A 24312-nucleotide genomic window follows, 5' to 3' on the forward strand; every position below is an offset into this window, starting at 1 on the left:
AACTTCCTTATTATTATCCCATTTATGCCAAGGGTTCTGATTGCTACCCCCCACTCCCATCCCAAATTTAAAGGAAAATGGAAAACTGTTGAGGAAAATTAAACCCTGCCGAGTGGTTGCTATGCATTTTGAATAGCCCTTTTGTGCGTGTATTATACATACATACATACTACATGAACCTTTTATTGGCTAAATTTGTATCCAGTGTATGTTTATTAAACAGCCCCCAAAAAGCCCCTGTTAAGAGGCTCCCGCTTCCAGCACGTGCTGAGTTTGCAGCAGCACTTAGCAGATAGCTGAATAAAGGATGAACGCTCAAGTGTTAAAGGCTCTTTTTATAGCATATGAAGACTTTACAGCTTGACACGTGGAGTTCTCAGAAGTTCCCGTTTCCAGGACCTTTTTTTGCTCTTCTATTGAAACTTCTGAAAGTTTGTTGTTTGTTTTTTTGTTTTTTTTTTTTTCAATCCAACTCAGTGGTCATTAAAATAAACAGGACTTTCGGCAGTGGTGATACCGATATACAGCTACTTTAACTCTGTGAATCCCACAGCACTGCCTGATCAGGGGCCATACAGATGCAGCCCTCCTCCTTCCAGAGAAGCCTTTCCTGCCTCACGGGGCTGTAGAGAGGGAATGAAATTCCACACTGGCACCAAGATCTGCTTAAATTTAGACATAGGATTGGAGCTATTCTACGTTCTTTACATAAACCTTCTCCAGCAACACCTGCACTGAAATTAAGGGAAGCACCAGCAAGATTAAGGACTGCAGGACTCGGCCCTTCAACACTTAGGTAACACTGTGCAGAACAAACAGGCTACTGGAATAAGGCTGCCCTTGGCTGGAGTGGCAAAAGGAAACCATTGAACCCAACAGCACCACCCAGCAGTTTAGGACAATGCATGAAGAGGAGAGATGAAACCAAAATGAGGAAGATAGAGAGGTGATGTCCAGTTACTTTGAGGTGCAATTCAGCTGCAGTGCAGGAGTTGGTAAATGACAATTGTGAAAAGTTCCAGGAGACACTTCAGGACAAGTCAGAACCCTGGCTTTGCAGTTTATGTGAAGGACACATTCAGACACATCAAACAGCACCCATGATGGACCCAAACTGTGCTCTTGGGGGGCAGGAAGGTGGGACGTTTTCTTCCTCTTTAAGTTCATGCTCATTAAGGGAGGCAATTTCCTTCTGCTTCGTCTGGATGAGAAGGCTTATTCTGGAGATGTTTGCAAGTGAAAATTCTCACACTCAGATGAAGGGAAGGGTAGAAAACCAGTAGCTGATTGAGTTCATGACAAGATGTGGGAGTTCTTGAATGGCAAATCATGGTGTATCCAGGAGAAGCGACACACAGCACTCTATGGAATAGATGAAGTTGAATGCAATAGCATTAATTTCCTGCAGCAACTCTACCTTAGCCTTCCTAGGATCCTCCCAGCTGAACACACATCTCAGGCATGAATACACAGTATGCTCATGAGCTGAGATTAAAAGTTTTTCCTAAAGATACATCTCCAAACGACTTCCTTGCATCTTCTTACAAGCTCAGGTTGAAACCCTTTTACAAGCATTTCCCTGCTGCCATAGCACTTCTCCACAGCCAAATAATTTGTACATTTATTTCCTCATTTGTAAGCACTGCAGAAATTTTTTTTCAGGTGCTACACCTGTATTTTCCCGTGGCAGATAAGATCTTAAATAGTGCTCAATTGCATGTTCTGGATGTGAGCTATCACAGCCCTCCAGAAGCAATACCTGCTGCTCACATCACTCGCTCAGTTTGCAGGGCAGTGGCTGTTTCTGACTGTCCCTTTCTATCACTTTTGTTGTCCCCAATGACTGACTTCTGATAGGCAGTGCTGGGAGCACGGCTCAGGCTGCTTGGCCCAGCAGCTATTGTTAGCTCTGTTTTCTGACAAGTCTAATTCAGGATGCTCTTAAGTTTATGTCTGCTGTGTCAAGAGTTCCTGTAGAGGGATCTTCACCTAATCTCCCCTGGGATATTCCTAAATGTCTTGTTTTCTCTCTTCCTCCTGCTCTGGCTTTGTCCCTTTTGGTTTGCATGCCAGCTACATTCTCAAGTTGACAGCAGTTTCTAAGAATCTGGAGGTAACTTCAAGTATCTCTATTACAGGAAGAAATTCCTCCTATTTTCCCCAGCTCAGTTTTGCATAGACTGAGTAGTTTCCTTGGCTGATTACCGTTATTGTTCTTCTCAAAGACAGACATGGTGTCTGCGTTTGACTCTCGAGTCTTCCAAGGTAGGAAAAAAAGAAAAAAAAAGACAAGAATAACCAGTGGTTTCAGGCACACAGTGTGTGTTTTAAATAGAACCAGAACTCACTGCTGAAGAGCTATGTCCATTTTTGTAACAGCTTGTCATCCTCTGCAGTAGGTTTTAATTACTGGGAATGGATGCGGGAACTCTATGAATCTCACTATGTTTTCAAAGGAGACAAGGAGAAAAAGCGACATTAACATTAGTTTCCTAAATGCACACAGAAGGACTTAAGAAGGTGCCTGAGGTATCAAGGAATCAGAGCAGCAGTCACTAGGATGTCAAAATTACACTCTGGGGTTACATTCCTTTAAGTCTCATGAAAACAAGCAGCTGGGTTGAGGAAGATGTTTCTGTTTGTGCTGTTATTGAGGAAAAGGCATTGGCAGAAGCTAAGCCTTACTAGGTGCAAGGAATCCATATGGGAAACATAATGAATGTCTCAGTCATGGGAGAACCCTCAAACAGAGGCAATTTGTCATTAAACATCAGAGACTACAAGCACAAAGCAGAAGTCCTGCAGCGATCATGCTCCTTCAGTTCCTTCACTCCTGCCATGGAATATCTTTTCTTAACTTTTTAACAAATTTGCTGACGTGGCCGATTCTCGGGTTCACCTGTCTTAGTTGTTATGGGCTATTTTAAAACATCTAAATCAAAGCAGTACAAAGTATTACATAGACAGTCCGTTTGCCTTATTCGTCAGACAAGGAAGTCTGTTAATACTTGTAAGTTTGTCTGCTCCTTCCCACTGATTGTCTATATGCAAGTAATCAAAGAAACATAACCGGGAGATCTGTGCTAACACTGTTCTGCCTGGGAAATTACTTTCTGAAGATAATCTTTTATTTGATTTATTGCACTACCAAACACTGCTGGCCGGGCCTGATATGGGTATTTGCAACAACATGAAATTTAGCCAAGTACGTTGTTTTGCTAAGGATGAAATGCTTCTCAGCTACATATCCGTTTCAACAAGTTTCTGGTCCAGACCCCTCTAGTCACTTCTTATTACAGAGAGGCTGGAGAAAGGTTTGAGTTTGCAAGGCTATATATATGAAGATCCAGTAAAAAGGGGTTTATTCATCTGGTACTGAAGGGAAGCCAGAGAAATATTGGTAATATCAGGAATTTATGGGAGCCAAATAACACAAAGAATTGCATGAAAGCAATCTGTTCTGAAAGGAACCCATTTTTTTTGCATTATTTTTGCTGTTGTATCTTAGAGTTGTTGAATTCTGCCCTTTCACTAAAATTTCACACCCTCTACTTGGTTGAGAATAAGCTGAGATAGCACATCTGTCACCCTGCTATTGCTGATTGGTTGCTCATAAAGTGGAGGTACAACGCTTTCCCTCTTAATCAAAGACTCAGAGTAGTAACTCATATCATTTGAAAGGGAAAATGTTGAGTTAGTTGTATTTATTTATACGAATTAGCAGAGTTTGCATTATCTCCGTGTTTTGCTGTTGCAAGAGAACATATCTGTATGGTTTAGCAGTCTGAAGGCAAATTACAAATGTCAAGCTAATCAGCTTTTCCAGGGTGGTCACCAAATGAAAACTGAAGTAGTGGTTTTCTTTACATGTGCTCATTCTGTTTACACGATAGTGAGCTTTGCTGATGCTTCCAATACATGCATCATGTACTGCCAATTTGAAATATTAGTGTCACATCAGAGAAGGCACACTTTACACAACTTCAGAAGACCAAGCTCTAACCTAAAGCCACATCTGAGCGTGTGTTTGCAAATGCTCTTCTGAATGCTGCTTAGACTTGCAACCAGATTCTGTTTCAGGATGTTTTTTGCCAAACAAAAATGTAGCGTCACAGATTTAGTACTGTGAGAAGTATGAATAACCGTTTAAAAAGGTCTTTGGAGACATCGCTGGGTCAAAGGAATAAGGCAACAATAACTGAGAAGGGAGAAAGTTCTGGGAAAACAAAGAAACGGGATCCCAGGAGTCGGAGGTGTCTTCCGTCAGAGGAAAACAAGAAAAATAAATCAGTAGTAGAGAAAAGCAAAGCCTTCTGTATAACAAGTGATCTTTGCTTTTATCATAAAGTATACCTCTGTTGATCTGGGCCCGATGGCAATTTTTATCTCTGATTTTTTTCTATATGAAGGGGAAAAATGCAAAACAATAAATAAAGTTTCAATGGAGAAAACATTTCTTTGGAACCTGAAAGACCATGTTTGAAGGGGATAGTAGGTATTTATCAGCCAGAGGGACAAAGGAGAAGGGCTCACATATCCAGACAACTTGTTGATGGATATGCTTGCCAAACATAATTTACTGCTGAACACTGAGCTGAAAGCAACCAAGTAAAAATCAATAGGCATCCAAGTGGTGCTGTGCAGAGCAGTTTTACAGAGGACTGCAGACATCAAAGTATGCAGGGAGAGTGAGCTGTGGCCTTTTCAGCTCTCAGAACTGAATTAAGTCAAACGCACATGGTTTCTTCATACAATGCTAACAGGATAGAAGGAAGACTTAAGCCCATCAGCAAGAACAGAGCAACGGATAAACCTCTTTGACTAAGACTTAGTTTATTTAGTCAGATGGGGGAAAAAATGGTACACCAAAGCCCCCCTGAAACCACCACTATCCCATCTGTCTGTGTTATTAACAAAGACTCGTCCAAAGGCTGAGTGGTGTTAACAAGGCATCTCAGCTCATTTGAACCATACGAAGGTGTAGAAAGCCATAAAGTTAAAGTATTCACCAGACAAAAACAACAAAAGGTGGTGAGAAATCTAAGAGGATCCGCTACCAGCATTCACTTCAAGGGCACAAATGCAGGCCACAAAATCCAAGTAGCAGGATTTTTTTTCTCTCGTCCCATCAGCAAGTAAAACCTTATCACATATGAAAAAAAATGGTGTGCGTGTGTGTAAATCACAAAAATGAAGTATATTATGGAGTTCTCTGTTGAACTGTGATTTTCTCTTTTTATCTAACCACACACCACCAAAAGAAAACAGAACTCAAAGTACCATAAGAGAAGGAAGACGTGTGCTATATTGTATGCTGAAATGATGGGTGAAATCCAGCAGTAATACGGACCTTGGCTTAATGCACGAGAAGGTTGGAAACCAGACACAAAACATTATTCACTGACAGTAATATAATAACGTGCCCCCCTGGGAGTGGTGCATGCAGGGTACTGATTGGCCCACATGTCTTTCTGGGATGCAATGCTGTTAGTCTTTTTTTCAGACAAAGGAAAATTGGGAGCCCTAGAACCCATGCAAAGAAAATGGTATTATCAATATAACTTTTCAATGTTTGGACAACCCTGGGAGATTTCATCAGGCTTCTTTCAGAAATTACAAGAATTCACATGCCATCTGTTTGTCCCTAAAAGTGCAACAACCGATGCCATTATCAACTTTTCTCGGCTAAAGGGGATGAAATTGACTCCAGCCAGCTTCCCCCACGCAAAGATTGCTTATTCCAGCATGAACTGCATGCAAACTATTAAGCCAGAATTTGGAGATGATTCCTGCAATGTGAACTCACTCTGCTGGATCCAACAAGTTATGGCTAGACGATGGATGCCAAAGGGAATTTGGACATTTATTGGAGTCATCATCACCCAAAACGGTCTCGAAGCTTATGAATTACAGATGTGTAATGTCCATTCCTGCCAAACTGACGAATGCTTATGCATTAGTAATAGATTCAACTGCACAAAGATATGCAAGTTCCAAGACATACCAACTAAGTGACTGCCAACAGAGCTTGCAGGATCTCTTCAGTGAAGATACGACAGAGACATATGAAAAAGAGAATAATCATTATCTGGAATGCCATCTGCAAGCAGCGTAGTGCTATACAAGACCTGTGAAGTAAATATCCAACACATTTCCACAGGGGGAAAATACTGTGTTGTCTATTGGTGGTATATTTAAACTTAGCAGTTCTCGACCTGTGTAATCTCTGTATGTAAACCAATAAAGTGAGGATTATACACAGAAGCATGCTTAGCACCACTGAAGTACCACACTGAGAAAACTGTCACATCCAAGCAAAGTCTACAGGTACTAACACCTGCAAGGAGCTCTAGCAACATCACATCTATCTGACCATGGCTCAGTGGCTGCTGGCTGGACACCCACCTGTACTTTGTAAGATTTCCTCAAGGAGTTTCTTTTGGTAGATGAACCAGCTGTTACAGATGGGTAAATTGTCCTTTTTCCCCAGGTTTCTCTAAATGGGAAAACAGGTTTCATTGATGATGACAAGCTAGCGCTAGCACTGAAAGAAAAGGCTCTGTTCTCTCCCTGCCGTCATTCTTCAGTTCCATCCTTGTGGTACCAGATGCTGTCTACTGACACAGGGGTTCGTGTAGTCACATAGTGAACTAGTCTGGAGAAATCGGGTGCAGAGACACCCTGCCAATGCACTCCTCCCCCTCACAGCCTCTGAAATAGTCTGCAAAGTTTATTTCCAGCTGAATTTCTTCCAGTTCACCATTAGGCTGCAGAAGGGAAAGTACGGTGAAATAGTACAAGAGTGAGAACAAGCAGCCAGAAGCAGAGGAAGTGTGGAATGACTTCTTTTATCAACACTGACAACTTACGCCAGCTTAAAACGTTTGTCTGACTACAACTCTGGGATCTTCCAAATGGCATCTCATTTCAGTTTATGTATTACCATCCCATAACCCTGTTGTCACTGCCTGAAGCTGGTCTAAACACTGCAGGAGAAGAGGGCTTTTTTTTTTTTTTTGGAAAAGAGAGAATTCTCTTTCAATAACTAAACTCAAGACTTTCTTCAGGTGTAGCTAGATGTGAAAAGGACTAAATACCCAAAGCCTTCTGCACATTCAGACCCAACGTGATCCCTCACCCCAACATATGCCTTGCCTCATTACCTTTGACAAGAAGTATTTCACGATTACCGAACACCTGAAGTATAAACCAGAGAACTTCCTACTGGGAGAGTGTTTGAAGGGACTGAGGAAAAAAACTCAGACTCAACTTAGGAAAGCCCAAACCAAGCAAAACAAGATCACACTTATTCAGAGAGTTTTTCACCCTCACTAACCTAACTTCAGCACTCCTCTCACAAGTTATAGAAGAGCTGCTCCCCATTTGCTTCTTTACTTGCACAATACACACAGTTTGTTGTGCAGGTCTGACGGTGTCCAAGACCTGTGCAGATCTCTACCTCCAGTGGGAAAAGCAAGCTGTCTCCACACAGCTCTAGATTGCTTCTTTCTGCTCACCAACAGCATCACAGCAACAAGTACCATCTTGAAAACTTTAGGCCAAAATTGTAAACTAAATGCTTTTCTCCCCACCAGCCTCCTTCCTCGGAAGGTTTTAATTTTGACAAGGCTATGAGAAAAAACCTCAAACATTTATTTTATCCTTTGCATATGGTTGATTTCAGATGAACTTCTTAGCTTCAATTCACTTGCATTGTCTTTTTGCTAATAAAACATTTCAAACACATGCCATGAAGTATTTTTTTCTTCATAATTTGCTTTATTTCAGCACAATTTAATACACATGCTAATATTGCATTCTTGTGTACTTTAACACAAAAAGCATAAGGAAACTGACATAACTGAAATTGAGAATATCGACCTTATAGAAATACAAATAATATGTGAGTAAAAGTGGCACATCTACAACAAATATACGTTTCTGCTTTTTTCATTGATTCTGAAAATAAATGCCCCTAATATTCATTTTCTGTGGGTGCCTACTTGCCCTCCTAAAGGATGGCATTGGAACAGCTGTGGTGGTACCCCAGAGCCCTGTGTGCCGCTGTAGCGGTGCAGTTGGTGACAACTTTTGGACAAATGAAGCATCCTGCAGCACTCTCCCAGAGCTGCCACTCACTCACTGGTTACAATCTGACTTGTATTTTTTTTTTTTTTTGTAAAATTGATTGTTGGGGCAAAATTGAACGTTCCGAACTGCTGTCAGCTCTCTGACATCTGCTTTGGCTGAAACCAAAGTCTCTTTGAGATCAGGAGGTTTTACATGCAAAACAAAATCAAGCCAATTGAGATGGCGATTTTAAGCTCCACAGCATTCAGGTGCAAAGAGGTCTCAGTTCAACCCAACGATTCAAACCCACCTTTATGTAAAAGCTCCTACCCCTTCCATAGGCAGCCTACAAGACTCCGAAAAACTCCTGGAATTCCGAGAATCATTCTTTTCTCTCACAGCCCTCTGCAGGCACTAGCATACACCGTGTACCAGAAAAAACAACCAATTCCTACTCAAAGGAGGAACCTCAAATTTGGGATAAAAGCAGGTAATGCCCTTCCTCTCTCCTCCCCAGCACAGCCTCCCCTCTACAGGAGCAGGCAAGAAACATTCTCTGAAAGTGACATATGTCTAATTGGCTGAAAGGTAATATTCAAAGGCCCGCTGCTCCTCTCTGAGCTCAGGGACTGCAGCTGGCAGAGTGTTAAATCAGTTAACAGTTGGGCCCATTACTGTGCTGCACCACTGCTGCTGCTGCTGCTGTTACCGGGGCTGCTGCCGAGCTTGGCTCATTGAGCCCCTCAGTCAATGGAGAAGGCATCTCTATTGTGCACCTCAAAGCATGCTCACAGCCCCTGAAAGAGAAACAGGCCCCAAACTACTGGGGCAGATCGTATGACAGGATTACTTGCTTGTTGTTCCTCTTTCTTTCTTTCTTTCTTTCTTTCTTTTTTTTTTTTTTTTTTTTTTTTTGTCTTTAAAGGACTTCTATTGGACCATAGGAAGGAATTACGTGAGGGGGAGACCGTATTACATAGCGACAGCTGGAAAATTGGGGACTGCGGACTAGTAACAGAGCTGAGTTCCTTCTGTGCCTGCTGGACACCTACCTACGGCATCTTTTAATTAATTGGTGTGGAGAGTGATCTGCAGGGCTCAGGCAGCACAGAGCAAATCCTCACACAACCGACGTTAGCGGCAGGCTGCCCCCAACCACAGGGACGATGGGATCTTTTCCCAAAAGCGCACACAACAGCCCCAGTTTGCACTGAGAGCACAGCAGTGCAATCAGGGATGTCCTGTTTATTAATCACAGGACAACAGCTACTACAGTTTACCTTCCAGAGTTGGGGACAGGCCACAGCACCAAAGACCTCTGCTACCAGTTGAGGACAGTAGCTGTTACAAACCTATAAATGTTTAACAGCAAGAGTATGCTATCCCTATCTGGAACTCCAGCATGGCCACTTCCCTTTCCTAGAAATGCTCAGACATTACAAATTTCTGGTAAAAGATATGCATCTTTCTCATCTCACCTTGTTTTGTACCACCTCAAAGCTTTGAAATTATTTAGTTGAACACTCTTGCTGTTCAAAAATCACTCCGTAAATCCACACAGCAATCTCGCTACGTAGCCACATGTAGAAATTAATATAACTGCTTCATCTCAGTCGAAAAATTGCGGAAAACATGCAATATTGTCCTGCATAGAAATGCTGCTGGAGGCTGGGCAGCTGGTGGCTCATACTATCAGTTTTCCCTCATGTTCCTTAATCGAGGGAAATTCGTGTTGTCAGTTCTTAGAGCAAAGTGTTAAATTCTGTGTTGTTTTGATTCAAGATGAGTAGCAGCCCAGGCCTGTAAAATCAGCAAGCCCCTGAGCTTTATGAAATTCTTGGAAGAGATCAAAAGTTGGCCCTGTTTTCACCTATTTTCTGGCACGGTTGTACCATTCTGGCAATGCAAAGGGACACCAAAGCAGATTTAAAAGCAGACTGGCACCAAACGAGTCACTACAAGAGAAGGTATAAATCTAGAGTGCCCAGGCTCCACTATGGTAATTGTGATGAACTGAAGATAAATGCCTTTATCATAACCACAGTAAACACAAGGCAAAAGACTCAGCTTGCTGCTTGACAAAAGCACAGCACCACACACTCGCCACGGAATACAAACCAGCACAGGCACTTACCACAATGAGGCAATGTGAATCCCCACCCTTGCTGGCCTTGTGGTAATTTGTTCATTGCTCAGCCCCAGGGTGAATAAAATCAACCCATTGTGCCAAAACATCCTGAAATAGCAACATACGCTGAAGTTGTACATTATTATTGTTAACACCTAGGATTATGTCAGTGTGTATCATATCTTATCCAGCTCTACCATGCGTGCCATGTAGTCTCTGAGCACACAACATTATTATACTGTTCAGTCATTTAATTAAAACAATAATTAGTGTGCAGGGTGAAAAAGAAAAAGCCCTTTTTCTTACAGCTCTTACAAGAGCCTACAGCTCACTCTTATGAAAAGATGGCACAGGTATCTGACAGGATGAGTTAACAAAAATGGGAAGAGGATTTCTGTGCTACAAAGAGAAAAGGATCTCAGAAACAGAAGAAGCGAGGGGAAGGAGTGGAATGGACAACCAGAGTGAGAATCGGACAGGAACACTGGGAGAAAACAGAAAGGACAGGCTGGAGGAGAGAGGCTAAAAACTCTACTTTTTGCTATGTAGGGACTACACATAGGAAGAAAAGGTTTTGGTAAAACAGAAAAGTGGCAAGGCTGGGTGGAGGGAGAGGAATGGATGGGAGAATCTTTGGTGCTGGGGCTGAGAGATCATGGAAGTGCCCATTGTGCTCCAGGGACCAAAACTGCAGGGTCAGCAGGGAGAAACATCAAGGAGTACCAACAGAAAATGAGAGGCTGAGGCATTTCACTGCCTCACAGTGTTTAACACCTACTGGCCATCACTTCTTATCCCATTACCACAGCGCTAACTATCACAGCAGCCTTCCCAAAAAAGTTCATTTATCGGACACTGCTCTTTTCCCCTCACATTAAACATGGAGAGAACTAAAGGGGACAGCCTGCCCGGCCCTCATTTCTGGTATGCAGCTCCTGTTGGCACTGTGGCTGAGAGGGGCCCTTGGTGTGCAATGAAGGGCAATATGGTCTAGTGATCTCAGCAGGCGAGGGCTGGGAGGTGGGCATGCCTCGGTTCTCATGCCAGCTCTCACACTTTGCCTCTCCCTCTCTAACATGGGAATACCACCTGCCAGCCCCATAGGCTTGTCATGAGGATTGATTAACGCTTGCAGGCATTTTTAAGAGGGGGGAAAGCTCTCCAGACAGACCTACAAAAAGGCTGCGTGCGGGCAAACAGTTTTATTATTACTGCTATGGCTTATCATCGCTCTGGCCCTACAAACCAGTGCCGACGTTGTAAAGAGATGATTACATTTGGATCCAGTTATGCCTGTAAGACTTGTGGCTGTCAGACACAAATACAAAACACAGTGATTACAGAGCAAGTGACTCTGGATTAAGGGAAAAGTTGCTTTTGCTCAGCCCCAAAAACAGGCCTGCAGCCCTGCACAGCATCAGGCCTACAGCACTTCTGTGCTGTGTCAGCCATGGCCCACAGGCCCTTCCCACACACACCTCCCCGCCAGGGGACCTGTTCCAGCCCTTAGATCTGAGCTCACGATGGCAACAGTTGATCACAACCACCACATGCACGTGGGTACCGCTCCAACCTTCCACGTTTGCCCCAAAACGTGCAACTTGAATCCTGTGGAAAGCAGCCACTGTAAGGACAAGGCAGGGACACGGTAACCCGTGCCCACCCGGGGCTGCCATTCCAGAGCACAGATAAAAGTGAAACCCGAGCAGAAAATGTTTGTGGTGCCACTGGCAATCAAGGGCTGGGTTGTCCCAGCAACGGGAACACTTCATCAGCTCAGCTAACAGATGGTCAGTGAGCAACAGGCAGCATATGTTCCAATAAGCACTGACATCAGCACAGATGGAGGGTGGGCAGGAGGCTGGCCCTGAAACATAACCTGACATTTCCTTCTCATTTGGTGCTGCATTGTTATAACTCACACAGGAAGATTAGCAGGGAAAAGTGAATAGCATTAGGGAATCTGCTCAGGAACCGATTACTAACACTTCAGTGCAGTTTTAGATTTTTACTTAACCAGAGTGCAACATTGTTAACAACATTCAGGGGCAGAAAATGAAAATGCAGTGGGTTTTAACGACGGGCTTTATTTTCATCACAGGCAGGTTTTCCCAAGAACACTAATTAACAGATTGCCACCTTCTAGGACTCTGGATCTCCAGTTCCACTGATTTCTACAGCTTTTTCTTTTACTCTTTCCATCCCTCCCCCAGCAGAATGCACCCAAATGCCCCACAGGATTAAATAAACCCCTACGACGCATTGTCAGAAAGGGTATAACTTTCCTCTGCCTGCAAATAAACTTTACTGGTTGCTACAAAAGACAGAAAAACTAAGAGCCACAGAAGAAAAAAAGCAAAACCTCAAGCATATATCCTTGCTGATGAGAGTTCAGTAAAAACCAGGAATCAAAGGGGACTATACTGCTTGGAAAGCAATGAGAGACTGATCTGGGAAACGGGGAATCAGTATGCAAACAGACTGCATGCATGTTGTATATTTATAGTCTTGCACTGAGGATAATGGGAAAGCATGCTGGACGGCTCCAAAATGCCTCTTTGTGACAGACAGCAGGATTTCAAGCAGACCTATCCAAATGATGTTGGCAGACCGCTGTATCACAGGCAAATAGTAAAGAAATGCAACATGCAGCAGTAACGTTTTGTTACCTTGTAAGATGCCTTTGGAAGACTTTTTTTCCATTAACACATGGGAAAGATCAGTAGGCACCTCTCTTTAACACTAGTGGGACTTCGATGTACATCCATCTCTTGAGCAAGCAGAGGAACAGACCCTGCAGCGAAACCAGTCTTCAGTCCTGGGGGGTCAATGAAGCAGTTTTGGGGATGGCGAACGCTTGCATCTCTGTTCATTGTACCTTTCTTCGGTGTGCACGACTTTGCTCAAAGACTTGCAGTCTGGAGCCCACCCCCCAATTCATATTTGTCACTGAAGCTTTACTTGGATACTACAGAGTCCTACAGGCCATTCACATAAGGATCTCCTCTTTTAGCAAAGGGCAGCACAGACAGCCAATTGCTCACATTTCAAGCGGCTTCTAACTAACTTTGCACACCTCAGTATCTGGCCTCAGCACTGCATAACTATTAAGGGTAATATTTCACTGGCATTTAGTAGCCACTTGCTACAGACATAACAGTGTCAGTAGGTCTAAGCTCCATACAGACTTCTAGAGAGAAGCAGGCTGTGCTTCAGCAGATTGCAACGGATGGCACAAGAAATTGGTATGTCTTAACCAAGGTCATTAAGTAAGTAAATGACAGGTCTGGGAAGGAGCAGGGGAGTTAATCAGGTTTCCTAACTCTGTCCCATATCCTGTTGGTTAGACAGAATCTTCTTACAGCAGGCCAAATTCATCAAGTATGAAATACTGAAGTCTGAAAGCACGTGTTCCGTGATCACTCTTGAACAAAAGATGTATGCAAATGAGTGGACAGTTGATCAGATATAAACTGCAGATTTCTGCAGAGTAACAGTGTGTCCCATGTACTCTTATTGCTGACTTCCACAGAGAAGCACTGAAATTCTAGTTAAGCCATTTAAGGACATCGTTAACCCAAAACCACTGAGTAGCTGAACCGCTTTTCATCAGTTTCAGGAATAAGGTTGCCAGATGTTCTATGCTATCAGCCTATGAAAAAGACAATCCACAAGTCTGGATGGTTTAACCAAGCCTACCTGTTTCAGGATCTGGATGGCTCTCCTCCTATTATAGGTCATTTTTCTTCCTTTTCTCCACTTCACATGTAGGAAGCTTGTACATATATCCTAGTTTGGTGCAGCCTCGCTGCACATTACTTTGTATTTCAAACATCACCATTTGGTTCTTCGGCAAATCTTCACCTAAGTTAAAGCAGCACAGCTCCTTGATGATCAACACTGCTTATAGGGCAGCTTCGGGTGAGCAGACACACAGAGTCAAAATGAAAAATTCAAAGCATGTATTTTAACTGCAGCAATAACAGAGATTGTTACAAAACACCTGCAGGGTGAGCACAAACAGCCAGTATCTGCCCACTAAGAACATCTGGAATGATGTTTAACAAATTAAGACTTTTAGGATCCAGAAGAATCGGTCTTTTTTTGCATAATGTGCTCTACATCAGAGAAAAAATACCACCCATATCTTTATTTGCACTATTTGAACCAAAATAAGAGGTAAGCAGTGCATTTGGGTTAGTTATCCAACAAGATAGGCACCAAGTGTGCCATTTCTTCCTGTGTACATATCTGTGTAGGGCAGAGTCTGGACAGAGCCATTTCTTTCATGAAGTTGGCAGCCTAAGGCCACATGCCTAATTCTCCAGAAGATCCCTGCCTTCACATATGACCACTGAAGAATCAACCTGGCCAGGGTACCTGAGCACTTCCTAACACTCCTTCCATCACTTCTCTGGAGAGGCACAGGTAAGGGCTTGGCCTGGTGGCTAATCTACCTGAGGAACAGAAAGAGAGGAAATTACTCCCAACTCTCCTTCACTCTCCAACAGTAATTTCCTCAGATTTCTACTCAGCTCTTGGTAATTTTATAGAGTGTGGTAGTACTTTCTTTTTCTCTTGATTTCCCTTCCTTGGTTCTGCAGGCTGCCTTAATCTGCAATAGCAGACTGAAAGGCTCCCCTGAGGTTGGGGTATTTAACTGCTACGGTTGGTTAGAGATGCAGCCAGGAATATACTCTGAATGGCTTAAAAATGCTTAGACTCATTTTCTTATTTTCTAATCATCATTCTAATCATTTTCTTATTTTCTAATCATAGATTATTTTCATAACATTCTAAGGAAATTAAGTGAAATTACAGTTTCTACAAATAACGTCTTATCGTTGCTATAAATACATCCTAGGTGAAACCAAGTCGTAGTCAACCGAGACTGTCCCTGGAAAGCACTTGGTTGACACAGTTTGTTCCCCGACACACAGAATTACTTTAGTCAGCCAGGACTGGGTAACACCATGCTATTCATGGAACTCATACCAACATTGTTGTGGATAAAGAAGTGCTTTAGATTCCAGATGGCCAACATTTTTAATATTTTCCAGAACGAATCCAATGCTTCCAAATAGTCACGTGTGGTTATACAAATGATCAAATAAGTGATTAATTATGCTATTAATGGTTTTATGTACAAAAAGATGTATGTTAGATACTAACTCAAGCTGCAACCGTGGAATAGCCATACAGGTTCTAAAGGGCAATTACAAGCCAGTTTAATGGCTTTAAACTGGAAGAGGGTGTATTTAGTCTAGATATTAGGAAGAAATTCCTTACTGTGAGAGTGGTGAGGCACTGGAACAGGTTGTCCAGAGAGCTGTGGATGCCTCTTCCCTGGAAGTGTTCAAAGCCAGGCTGGATGGGGCCCTGGGCAACCTGGTCTAGTGGCAGGTGTCCCTGTCTATAGCAAGGGGTTCGAATTGGGTGATCTTAAAGGTCCCTTCCAAACCAAACCATTCCATGATTCTATGATACAACCCATGTATTCCCACGAACCTTGGTTGTGTCAGCTCACTGTTGCAGCGGACATTTAGTCAACACCTCCTAACAAACACTGCTTCTTGGAGTGGGCCCAACAGTGATCTTTTGGATGCAGCACTCGGGACAGTGAGCTCATCTGTAAGACTGCCCCAGAATTGGCCTGTTTGCCAGCATGTATTATCCTTACTGAGCAAATTTCCTTCCGTGTGACTCAGATAAAATATTGGATCATTTTGCTCTGAATTCTGTTCAATGAAACGCTACATAACAGTGAATCTCTCACCATGCACACCTTCATCTTCTTCAGCATAGACACAAACATGGCCCAAAACCCAGCAATCACAGAACCTGACTGATTTCCTGCTTCTGAGGGATAAGTGGTACTCTTGAAGGGGCTGACAGTGCTGGGAATGGAAACACAGACTGGGAACATAGCCCACCTGCCCTTTGGGGTAACTGGGAATGGAAGCACTGTCGTCCCTGGCATCAGTGCCCTGCTTCCACAGCTCTATCAACAGCAGATATCACAACTGCAATGCCTTGGAACTGAGACTTGGAACTAAGTGAGGACTAAAGGAGAAACATCCAAACAGAAACTACTACCTACATTGCTGACCAAGTGTGGTCTGGGGGCCTTGGGCAATGACCAATGTTTAGGTTTTGGGAAGAGAGGCTGGGTTACCTCCAGTGCAGAGTTTTCAGTCAGTCCAACTCCCTGACCACAAAACAAGGCATGAGCAAAGTAAGCCAGCTGACAGCAGTTTTCAGTATACTACTGCCCACTGGGTATTTTGAGGAGCTCACAGACCAGTAAAGGTTCCAGACTCTCATTCTGCTTTATCCTGATAGCTTTGCTGTACACAAACAGAGCAGGAAATATTCCCCAGGAGATCAAGCAGGCAGAAAGGGATGTGCAATGGCAAACACCTGGGAATCACTGCAAAGTACTAGTGCAGACAGCCTATAGCATATGTTCTACACCTATAGCTACCATCTCTGACAGGATGGACAAAACCACAGTCATCATAAATGAATACAGGACACCCAGAATCAGTTCATGGAAGACTTCCTGAGCAACTGCCTTTGGGACGTGGAGGGCAGGGGTCATGAAATATCGAAGAATCCTTACTGAGCACAGTGCCTGAGGCCTATGAGAGATCACAGCAAATGGTGCAGTTGCTTTGCCTCGTGTCCCCATCGATATGAGGGCTGCAGTGATGTGTTAAAGCATCACTAATAGAGGAACCTCGGCAAAATTTGCTTGGAGGAAGCATAAACAGAGCGGTTCTAACGAGGCTCATGCAATATCAGGAGCATATTTGTGCAGGGACTGGCAGTGTTTTACAAGCAATTGCAGGTGCCTGATCTTAATGCTAGCAACCGCTCCTTTTTGTCTGTACTGTAGCCAGGACTTGTGCGTGTGAGAGAGATTGAATGCTTTGTAATGAAGGTATATTGTAACATTTCTCTCCAGGTGGCACTTTGTTAACAACAATTAGATCCTGATTGATCTTTGAAGGGCTAATTCTTATGTGGTTTGCAAGGGTCCTACAAGGAGCAAGTGTTGAGTGGGGGCACTTTAAAAGTATTAGTGAGGAAAAAAAAAAGAATAGTGCCATAAGAAATTTGCAATACAATGCTCAAGCCTCCTTTGCACCCCACAGTAATTTGTTCTTATTCCTGTTATTATCCCCTCGGGCACTAATGGTCACTTTATTAATTAGTTGAAAATTGCATTCTAGGTCAAATGGCAGCTTTTTTCCCTCCCATTGTTGCAAATTGCTAGTGGTATGGCCCAGTAAATGGCAGTGTTACTGCAAAATGGGAAAGATCCTTTGCTTTTCAAGATAAAGCCCATGGACCAGCTGCGCTTTCCATGACATTTCTAAGCAGAGCATTTCCCCAGGCCTGCTTTTAAGCAGTTAGAAATTAAACAGAACTCACTGTCATTGTTGAGATTTCTAATCATAGGCTGTTACTGTATTAGCTCTCGCTCTCCTCACCCTCCCCCCCATTTTAATTCTAGCTGAGCCCGTTTTCTAAGGTGCATCTCGGCAGTGCTTAGCCTCATTTCTCAGGAAAGGAGGCAGAGCGCTTAGGTGCCTTCGTTTATGATACTCTAATGGAAATACTTTTGAGACATGTGCTTTAGCAGACGAGGACAGATGCTCAGCAATTGCTGAGAAATATGGTCCTGTCCGTGGCATCTGAAGTTAGAGGCTCAAAAATTAAAAATCACTCTGGCAAACATTGCTGGCAACGTAGGAATAGAGCAAACCACGGCCTCGGAAAACAACATTGGAAATGCCAGATTCTGTGAGAGCTTTTCATAAAGAAAACTCCTACCGAGGACAATAGGTGTTTAGCCTTTAGACAGGAGGACCAGCCCACCAGAAGTGAACATCAAAGCATTCTATTTTCCATTAACTCCTTTCTGCATCCTACTGTGCTGGATGCAATCTGTCACGCGAGTTGTAGCCCAGCAGTTAGGACACCTACCAGAAGTCAGGTCTGGGCTAATTTCCCAGCACTGTCAGCCTAACGCATCTAAAAGGGTGTGGCTAATCTGAAGACATCTGCACAAGGCATCTAAAATCAAACATAACCCTTAATTTCTATTTTTCAAGCAATAATCTCATACTCTCCTTCTTCTTTTAATCCTCTTCTGTAAAACTACCTTCACGCTGATTTATCACCTTTTTTGATGGGCCCAATCTAAAACCAACTTAATGCAGGAAAGAAAACCACTCTCCCTGTGGCCTCTCAGAGATTTGAAGTCATACAGAGCAAGGAATCTTTTACAGGAGGAAGAAGCTTCAGTGTCTCCGACAGGAACTTCACACACGCTACCCTCACATACCTAGAATTAGAACCATTGGTGGATTAACACCATTCCTTCTTGAAGGCTGTATCATATTTAGCACATGGAAAGGAGAATGCATCTCATCCTCCAGCGGGCTGGACACTCATCCTCTCAAAATCCAAAAGCTCCAGCAGGCTGTAGCAGCTGCACTCCGGGAGCACAAGCAACAGAAGAGAAGCATTTTATTATTATTATTGTGTCTTTCAAATCCTAATTTCTAAAACAACAAATTATCAGCCTCGCCAGTTTGGGCTTTCTCTGTAGACAGATGGGAGTGTTCATCAGGGAGTGGGAGGAATAACATGGAGGACTGATCAAGCAATAACATGTTAGTGTAAACAAATGCATAATTAGAAATTTGGGATTTCTTTCTTAGCTCCAACAGGCAAGTGCTAGGACACACAAACTGGCTCCTACTAGCACTCTTTTTTTTTTAAAATGCTATTATTTTTATTACTTGGAGCAAGAATTTCTTGCAGAGCTATTCATTATCAAGAATTAACACAGTATCCGCTAATGCAAAGGAATAGAAGTAAGAGACAGCTGAATTTGCAGGTTATTGACTACTTTGGTTCAGTTACTTCAGGAAAACATTCAAAATGCAACCTTTATGTAAAGCACAAACCACCCTCACTGTCAAGATTTGCAGAGGGGTCTCAAAGTTGCTGAACAAACCTAGATATGCACAGTCTGTTCTCTGCACAGGAAACATAGCGGAGAAATTATCTAACACCTACCAAACAAAAGCATTCTCAAGGGCTAAGTATTGCAATTTGCTCAAAGACGTTTTAGATTAGGATTATCACTGTATTTAGTAAGCAACACATTTAAACCTGGTGATCTTTCATATGCATATTACCTCACAAGAGATCTTCATCACCAGCATGCCTCAAACCTGAATGAACTTTACACAAATTGAAGGCCCTCCAGCAGAATGTAGGCTGGGACTTAAGGATCTGATGGGTAAGTACACCAGAGGCTGAAGATGATTATAAAAAAGCATAGCATTACACATTTGCAGCCTCTTAGATAAGCTGCATCTTTATCACAAATGAAATTTGCTCTCAAAAAGTAAATACAGAGCCCGTTAGGCCTCTGCTATTAACAAACAATCTTTTGATTAGAATAAAGCTGGATCTGATAAAGGTAATTCCTGAACGGTTTCCATGAATTAAGTGTTCCAAATGCCATAAATGACGTACAAGTTTCTCATCACAGTTCTAAAAACTACTATTGCTTTCTCTGACCAATGACATTTAGAGCTAACTATAGCACATTCAAAAATCACATCTGAGGTCAGAGCAGTTCTTAAAGTACACTTTTGCTCCTTAAGAAGAGTCCAAAGGCCAGCTGCATAGCTGGCTACTGAGTATTTAAGACAGAGGGCACTATTCCCTACTTATAAGCCTCCAGGGCGCTGTCAGAGGTATCATACCCAGGACTGGTTTCTGTGTCTAGTATTTTGTATGTCTTCTGGCGTGGAGAAGAGGACATGAACACATGTGAAATATCAATGTATTTCAAGCTAAAATTCATGCCTCGGTTAAGTATATTGACTTTGAATATGTAGCTTTTTATCTACGTGACCACTAATAATAATAGGTCATTCAGTAAGTGATTTAAATAACAACTACCAGAGAATAAAAAGTACCACCACCAACAAAAACTCCTAAAATTATTAGAAGTTGTATGCATCCTTCATATCCTGTGCATCTTGTTTCCCCAGATAATACATTTTTTCAGGTTTGTGAATGTATCAGATTAACAAATCACATCCATCCCTGTGGGACAGGTGAGCAGTAGTTCAAAACTACTAGGAGAGTCTTTTGATGATGCTTATTGATGAAACACAATTTTGATATCAAATATGAACACCTAAGGTAGAATGCAACACTATGACTGAAATTCTGCAGTCAAGTGTAGTTCTTTGGCCCCAGTCTACACCCTATCTGTAGTATGTACAGATATGGATGACAGAACTTGAAACTGCTACAGTTGAAGTCCTGTCTGCACTCATATAATCCTGTAAGTTGGAAGGGACCTCTGTGGACTAGATGGCCCCCAGAGGTCCCTTCCAACTCTAAGGATTCTATGGTTCTATGATTATTTCGAACAAGCTTCACATTTGGAAACACCGTGTACTAGTTAATGGGTGAGAAAGGTCTGGATGTCAGCTCTAAGGTCTATGAAAGCAACAAATGCAACCTCCTAACTAGAGAGAGCTTTACAGTGACATTGCTGGTGAACTGCTTCCAGCTTTTCAAGCTGCTTTCAACGGCAAGCTATTCCATAGAACATATTTATTAGTTTTACCTTGTCTAGTTCCTATGCTACCTGCAGTCAGCCTTTCTGATGACCTGTGCTGTTTGGGCCTTAAGCCCCACTGCCACAGAGCAGCAAGTAAGTAATTGTCCTGAAAGAGAGAAGGGCAGGTGCAGTGAGGGTGCAGGCTGACAGTACCCGAGCAAGAGCAGAGCAAGTCTGGTGATGGTAACCAGGTTCGTGGGAAGTCTCATGATTGCTGGACAAGTCCACGGTAATGAGGCACATCCATGGTGAAACCAGGAAGCAAAATGTCTCGTTGGTCACTATTTCTGTTGAGTCAAAGTAGACCAAATTATTGACATTAATGAATGTTCTCTGAACCTTTCTTCAAGAGGAGCTGATAAATAAATGCACAATTTCAACGAACATTTGGCGAAAGGCAGCTACACTTCATGAAGGCTAGAGAAAATGGTAAGCAATCTAATCAAACAAAATAGGAATGCTTTTCTTGCATTTTTTAAAAAATTCACATAGATTCCTTCACTTCAAATCCACACCTGTTTTACCAATTCAAAGTAACCCCATAGTCCAGTTATTAACGCAACACTATTAGGTTGAAAGCTTTAAGGCTGTTTTCCTATACATGAATTCCTTCTACAGTCCATAAGCTTTGCGGTACTCTGATCAATTTAAATTTCAATGACATTGGAAAATAACCCCACTATCTTTCAGCTTCCTCCTTCTACTTTGGCTCTATGATTCCAAGTGGGAAAAAATCTTAGCTTGGAAATAATAACAGCAGCTTCTGCTTATAGTCTAGTATTAGGAGGAAAAAAAAAACACAACACAAATTCTCAGGGTCTAACAGTTCTTCAGTGGTCAGGGTAATTATTACCAACAATTCATATCATACCACAGCTAGCACAGCAAAACTCCCACTCTAACTGTATTTAATTTTGTTTATTGAGGCCAACTGAAATCTTTCCTCGTATCTGAATCGAAAGAGGAATTACTAAGAAATTCTGGCTCATAGTGGCATTCTTTTCATATACACTATCAAACATGAGATTCCTGAAACTAAAGAACTTTCCATAAAACTCAGACCACATTATTCCAAAAGCTTTGGGAGTGGGAGGGAGAAGAAAGAAAAGAAAGAAGAAAGAGGAAAGAGGAAAGAGGAAAGAGGAAAGAGGAAAGAGGAAAGAGGAAAGAGGAAAGAAGAAAGAAAAAAGAAAAAAGAAAAAAGAAGAAAGAAAAAAGAAAAAAGAAAAAAGAAAAAAGAAAAAAAGAAAAAAGAAAAAAGAAGAAAGAAGAAAGAAAAGAGAAAAGAGAAAAGAGAAAAGAGAAAAAGAAATAGAATAAGGAAAAAAGAAAAAGAAAAAAAGAAAAAGAAAAAAAGAGGTGGTACAATTACAGTCATAGACAAATCAAGAAGGAAGCAGGAGTATCCCTATCAAGACAGGAGTCCTGCAATGCAGCTCAGATACTATACTGTGTAAAAACTGTGTCTGCTCAGAATTAGAAATCCTGTGTTACTGTCAATTTATTTGTTTAGTTGTTGCTATACACAGAGTACAAAAGAATGTATTTATTGTGTTACAATCAGAAAAAGACACATAAGAAAATTGTAATATTTTCATCTACTTCCAATATTGAGTAGTGTCACCTGGGAGACCTAAAAAATAAACAGTTGTGAGGAGCCAAAAATAAGACACACAAATATCAACACTGAAACAATTCTAGTCACAAAAAGTCCTGCGAAAAGCTTCAATACCAAACTGCTCATGAAAGTCACATATGCCTGAAAAGTACTATTTTGAAATTACTTTTAAAAAATTCCTTAATTAAAAGGAAATCAGGGGAATTTTGACAAAAAAGAATAGGTGGATGCCAAAGGTATACAAATTCAAGGCAGATAGAAGGCACTGAATGTTCTGTTGTTATTGTTGTTGTTGTTTTAGTTTTGTTTTGTTTTTACAGTAACAGAACTATAATCCTTAGCTTGAAATATTATGTATTCTGTAGAATGTAACCTAAAGTAACTTAAGCAAGAATCGGGTCACAACATCTTACTCACTCAGCACAGTAAAAAGCTTGCTGATTCTTACAGAGATTGAAAAAGAGAAAAGTGAAAAAACTCTAAAAGCAGTTGGGAATAGTCAACATCCTCAATAACTGAAGACAGTCCTGTGAAAATCTGCACACTGTACCAGATTTTAAAACTTCCTTTTAACATTTTGCCTCCATCTTCGCATATCCTTTATTCATTTCTGCTGCTCAGTCTTATCAAGCTTTCATTTTCCTTTCATCATATACTTCCCATACAAAGGAGAACAGAGATTATGATATAACTTAATATACTGAAAATGCTGAGGTACAAAACTAAAGATATGATGATTCCAAAGTACATAAACAGAGGAAATCCAATCAGTTCCATAAACATCCACTTGAGTCAATCCTATTAAAAGATCACTAGAAACCTAAGAAAATGAAACTGTTGAGGATTACATAAATGAAGACAATTTTCAATTACATTGTCAAGATAGGGAAAAGTCTGGTTCTTGGAAGTATTATTTATTGCCAAAGTAGGGCAGGACAAGACTCAGATTCTTTCTCTCCTCGGCAATGTTGTGGTTCAATCCACACATTCAAATGAGAGACATTGCTTAAGTACCAAAAGCAACAGCAGTTTTTGGCTGTTTCAAGAATGCACTGCATTTTACAGGGAGGTCATTTTGTTTTGCTGGCAAGTGATATTTACAAGGCAACAGTGATGCCATGTTTCAAACTTTTCAACAGGTTTCAGTACCAATGGCATAACCATTAAGATGTAATCTACCCAAGACACAAACCACAATTCAGCACGAATATTCCACGTGATTCATGATGAGCAAACTCTTGGAGTATACAAAACTAGAATAGTCAGGAATATCTTATGATGTCGCACAAGTGCATTAGAATTTCCATTGTCAGTGGTACAAAATTATGTAGCTACACCTGGATAATACTCTGCTTCAGCTGGTGTCATTAACCTAAGTTTTGTGATTCTGGTCTCATAGCAAGTTAAGACACAGCAAGGGATTCACATACTAAATACCCTCAGCTTTGAGCCATTTCTTCTGCAGTCATATGGTTCAGTTATTCTGTAAAGTTTGTAAGAAGAGGCTCTCACAGACAAAAAACAATCTCAACAGCAACTATCCCACCATCTCAATCAGCTAGCTCATCATGTTTATTCTTTACCAAGGAGGAACTTGGAATCTTCTCCTCTGGTCTGAATGTCCTGATCTGTATCTTCTACCTGAAGGAAATCAAAATAGGAAAAGCTTGTTTAGACTGTCTCCAAGAAGAATTATATTCACATATATTTTGAGAAAAGAACATGTTCCTCTTCAGTTGGCATGTAATTATGGATAGTATTTTGAGATGTTAAAAGCTAAAGTCCATGATGGAAGTGCTCTTCCTGAAGCTCCTAGGCTGTTGGAACTTTTAA

At 41.7% G+C, this 24312-nt stretch overlaps 1 protein-coding gene across 13 annotated transcripts in view; it reads right to left on the reverse strand.

Annotated features, from left to right (window-relative positions):
* The window catches only part of FAM120B (family with sequence similarity 120B), a 108622-nt gene that overhangs the window by 30687 nt on the left and 53623 nt on the right, over nucleotides 1–24312 (reverse strand). For 6 of the 13 annotated variants that reach the window (XR_005858260.2, XR_005858263.2, XR_005858258.2 and 3 more), the window contains exons 10-11: nucleotides 24063–24120; nucleotides 10205–10306 (exon numbers count right to left, since the gene is read on the reverse strand). Coding sequence is in view for 4 of the 13 variants with exons in the window: in XM_040697658.2 (XP_040553592.2) it covers nucleotides 10201–10306; nucleotides 24063–24120 (164 nt within the window). In the remaining 9 variants the exon portion in view is untranslated. Of the gene's footprint in view, nucleotides 1–1346; nucleotides 1363–8924; nucleotides 10307–14143; nucleotides 14656–18551; nucleotides 21149–22337; nucleotides 24121–24312 lie in introns of those variants that run through there. The other 7 variants (XM_040697658.2, XM_040697654.2, XR_005858265.2 and 4 more) reach the window with 6 other exon arrangements.

The sequence above is a fragment of the Gallus gallus genome, chromosome 3, assembly GCF_016699485.2.
Source record: "Gallus gallus isolate bGalGal1 chromosome 3, bGalGal1.mat.broiler.GRCg7b, whole genome shotgun sequence".
NCBI lineage: Eukaryota > Metazoa > Chordata > Aves > Galliformes > Phasianidae > Gallus > Gallus gallus.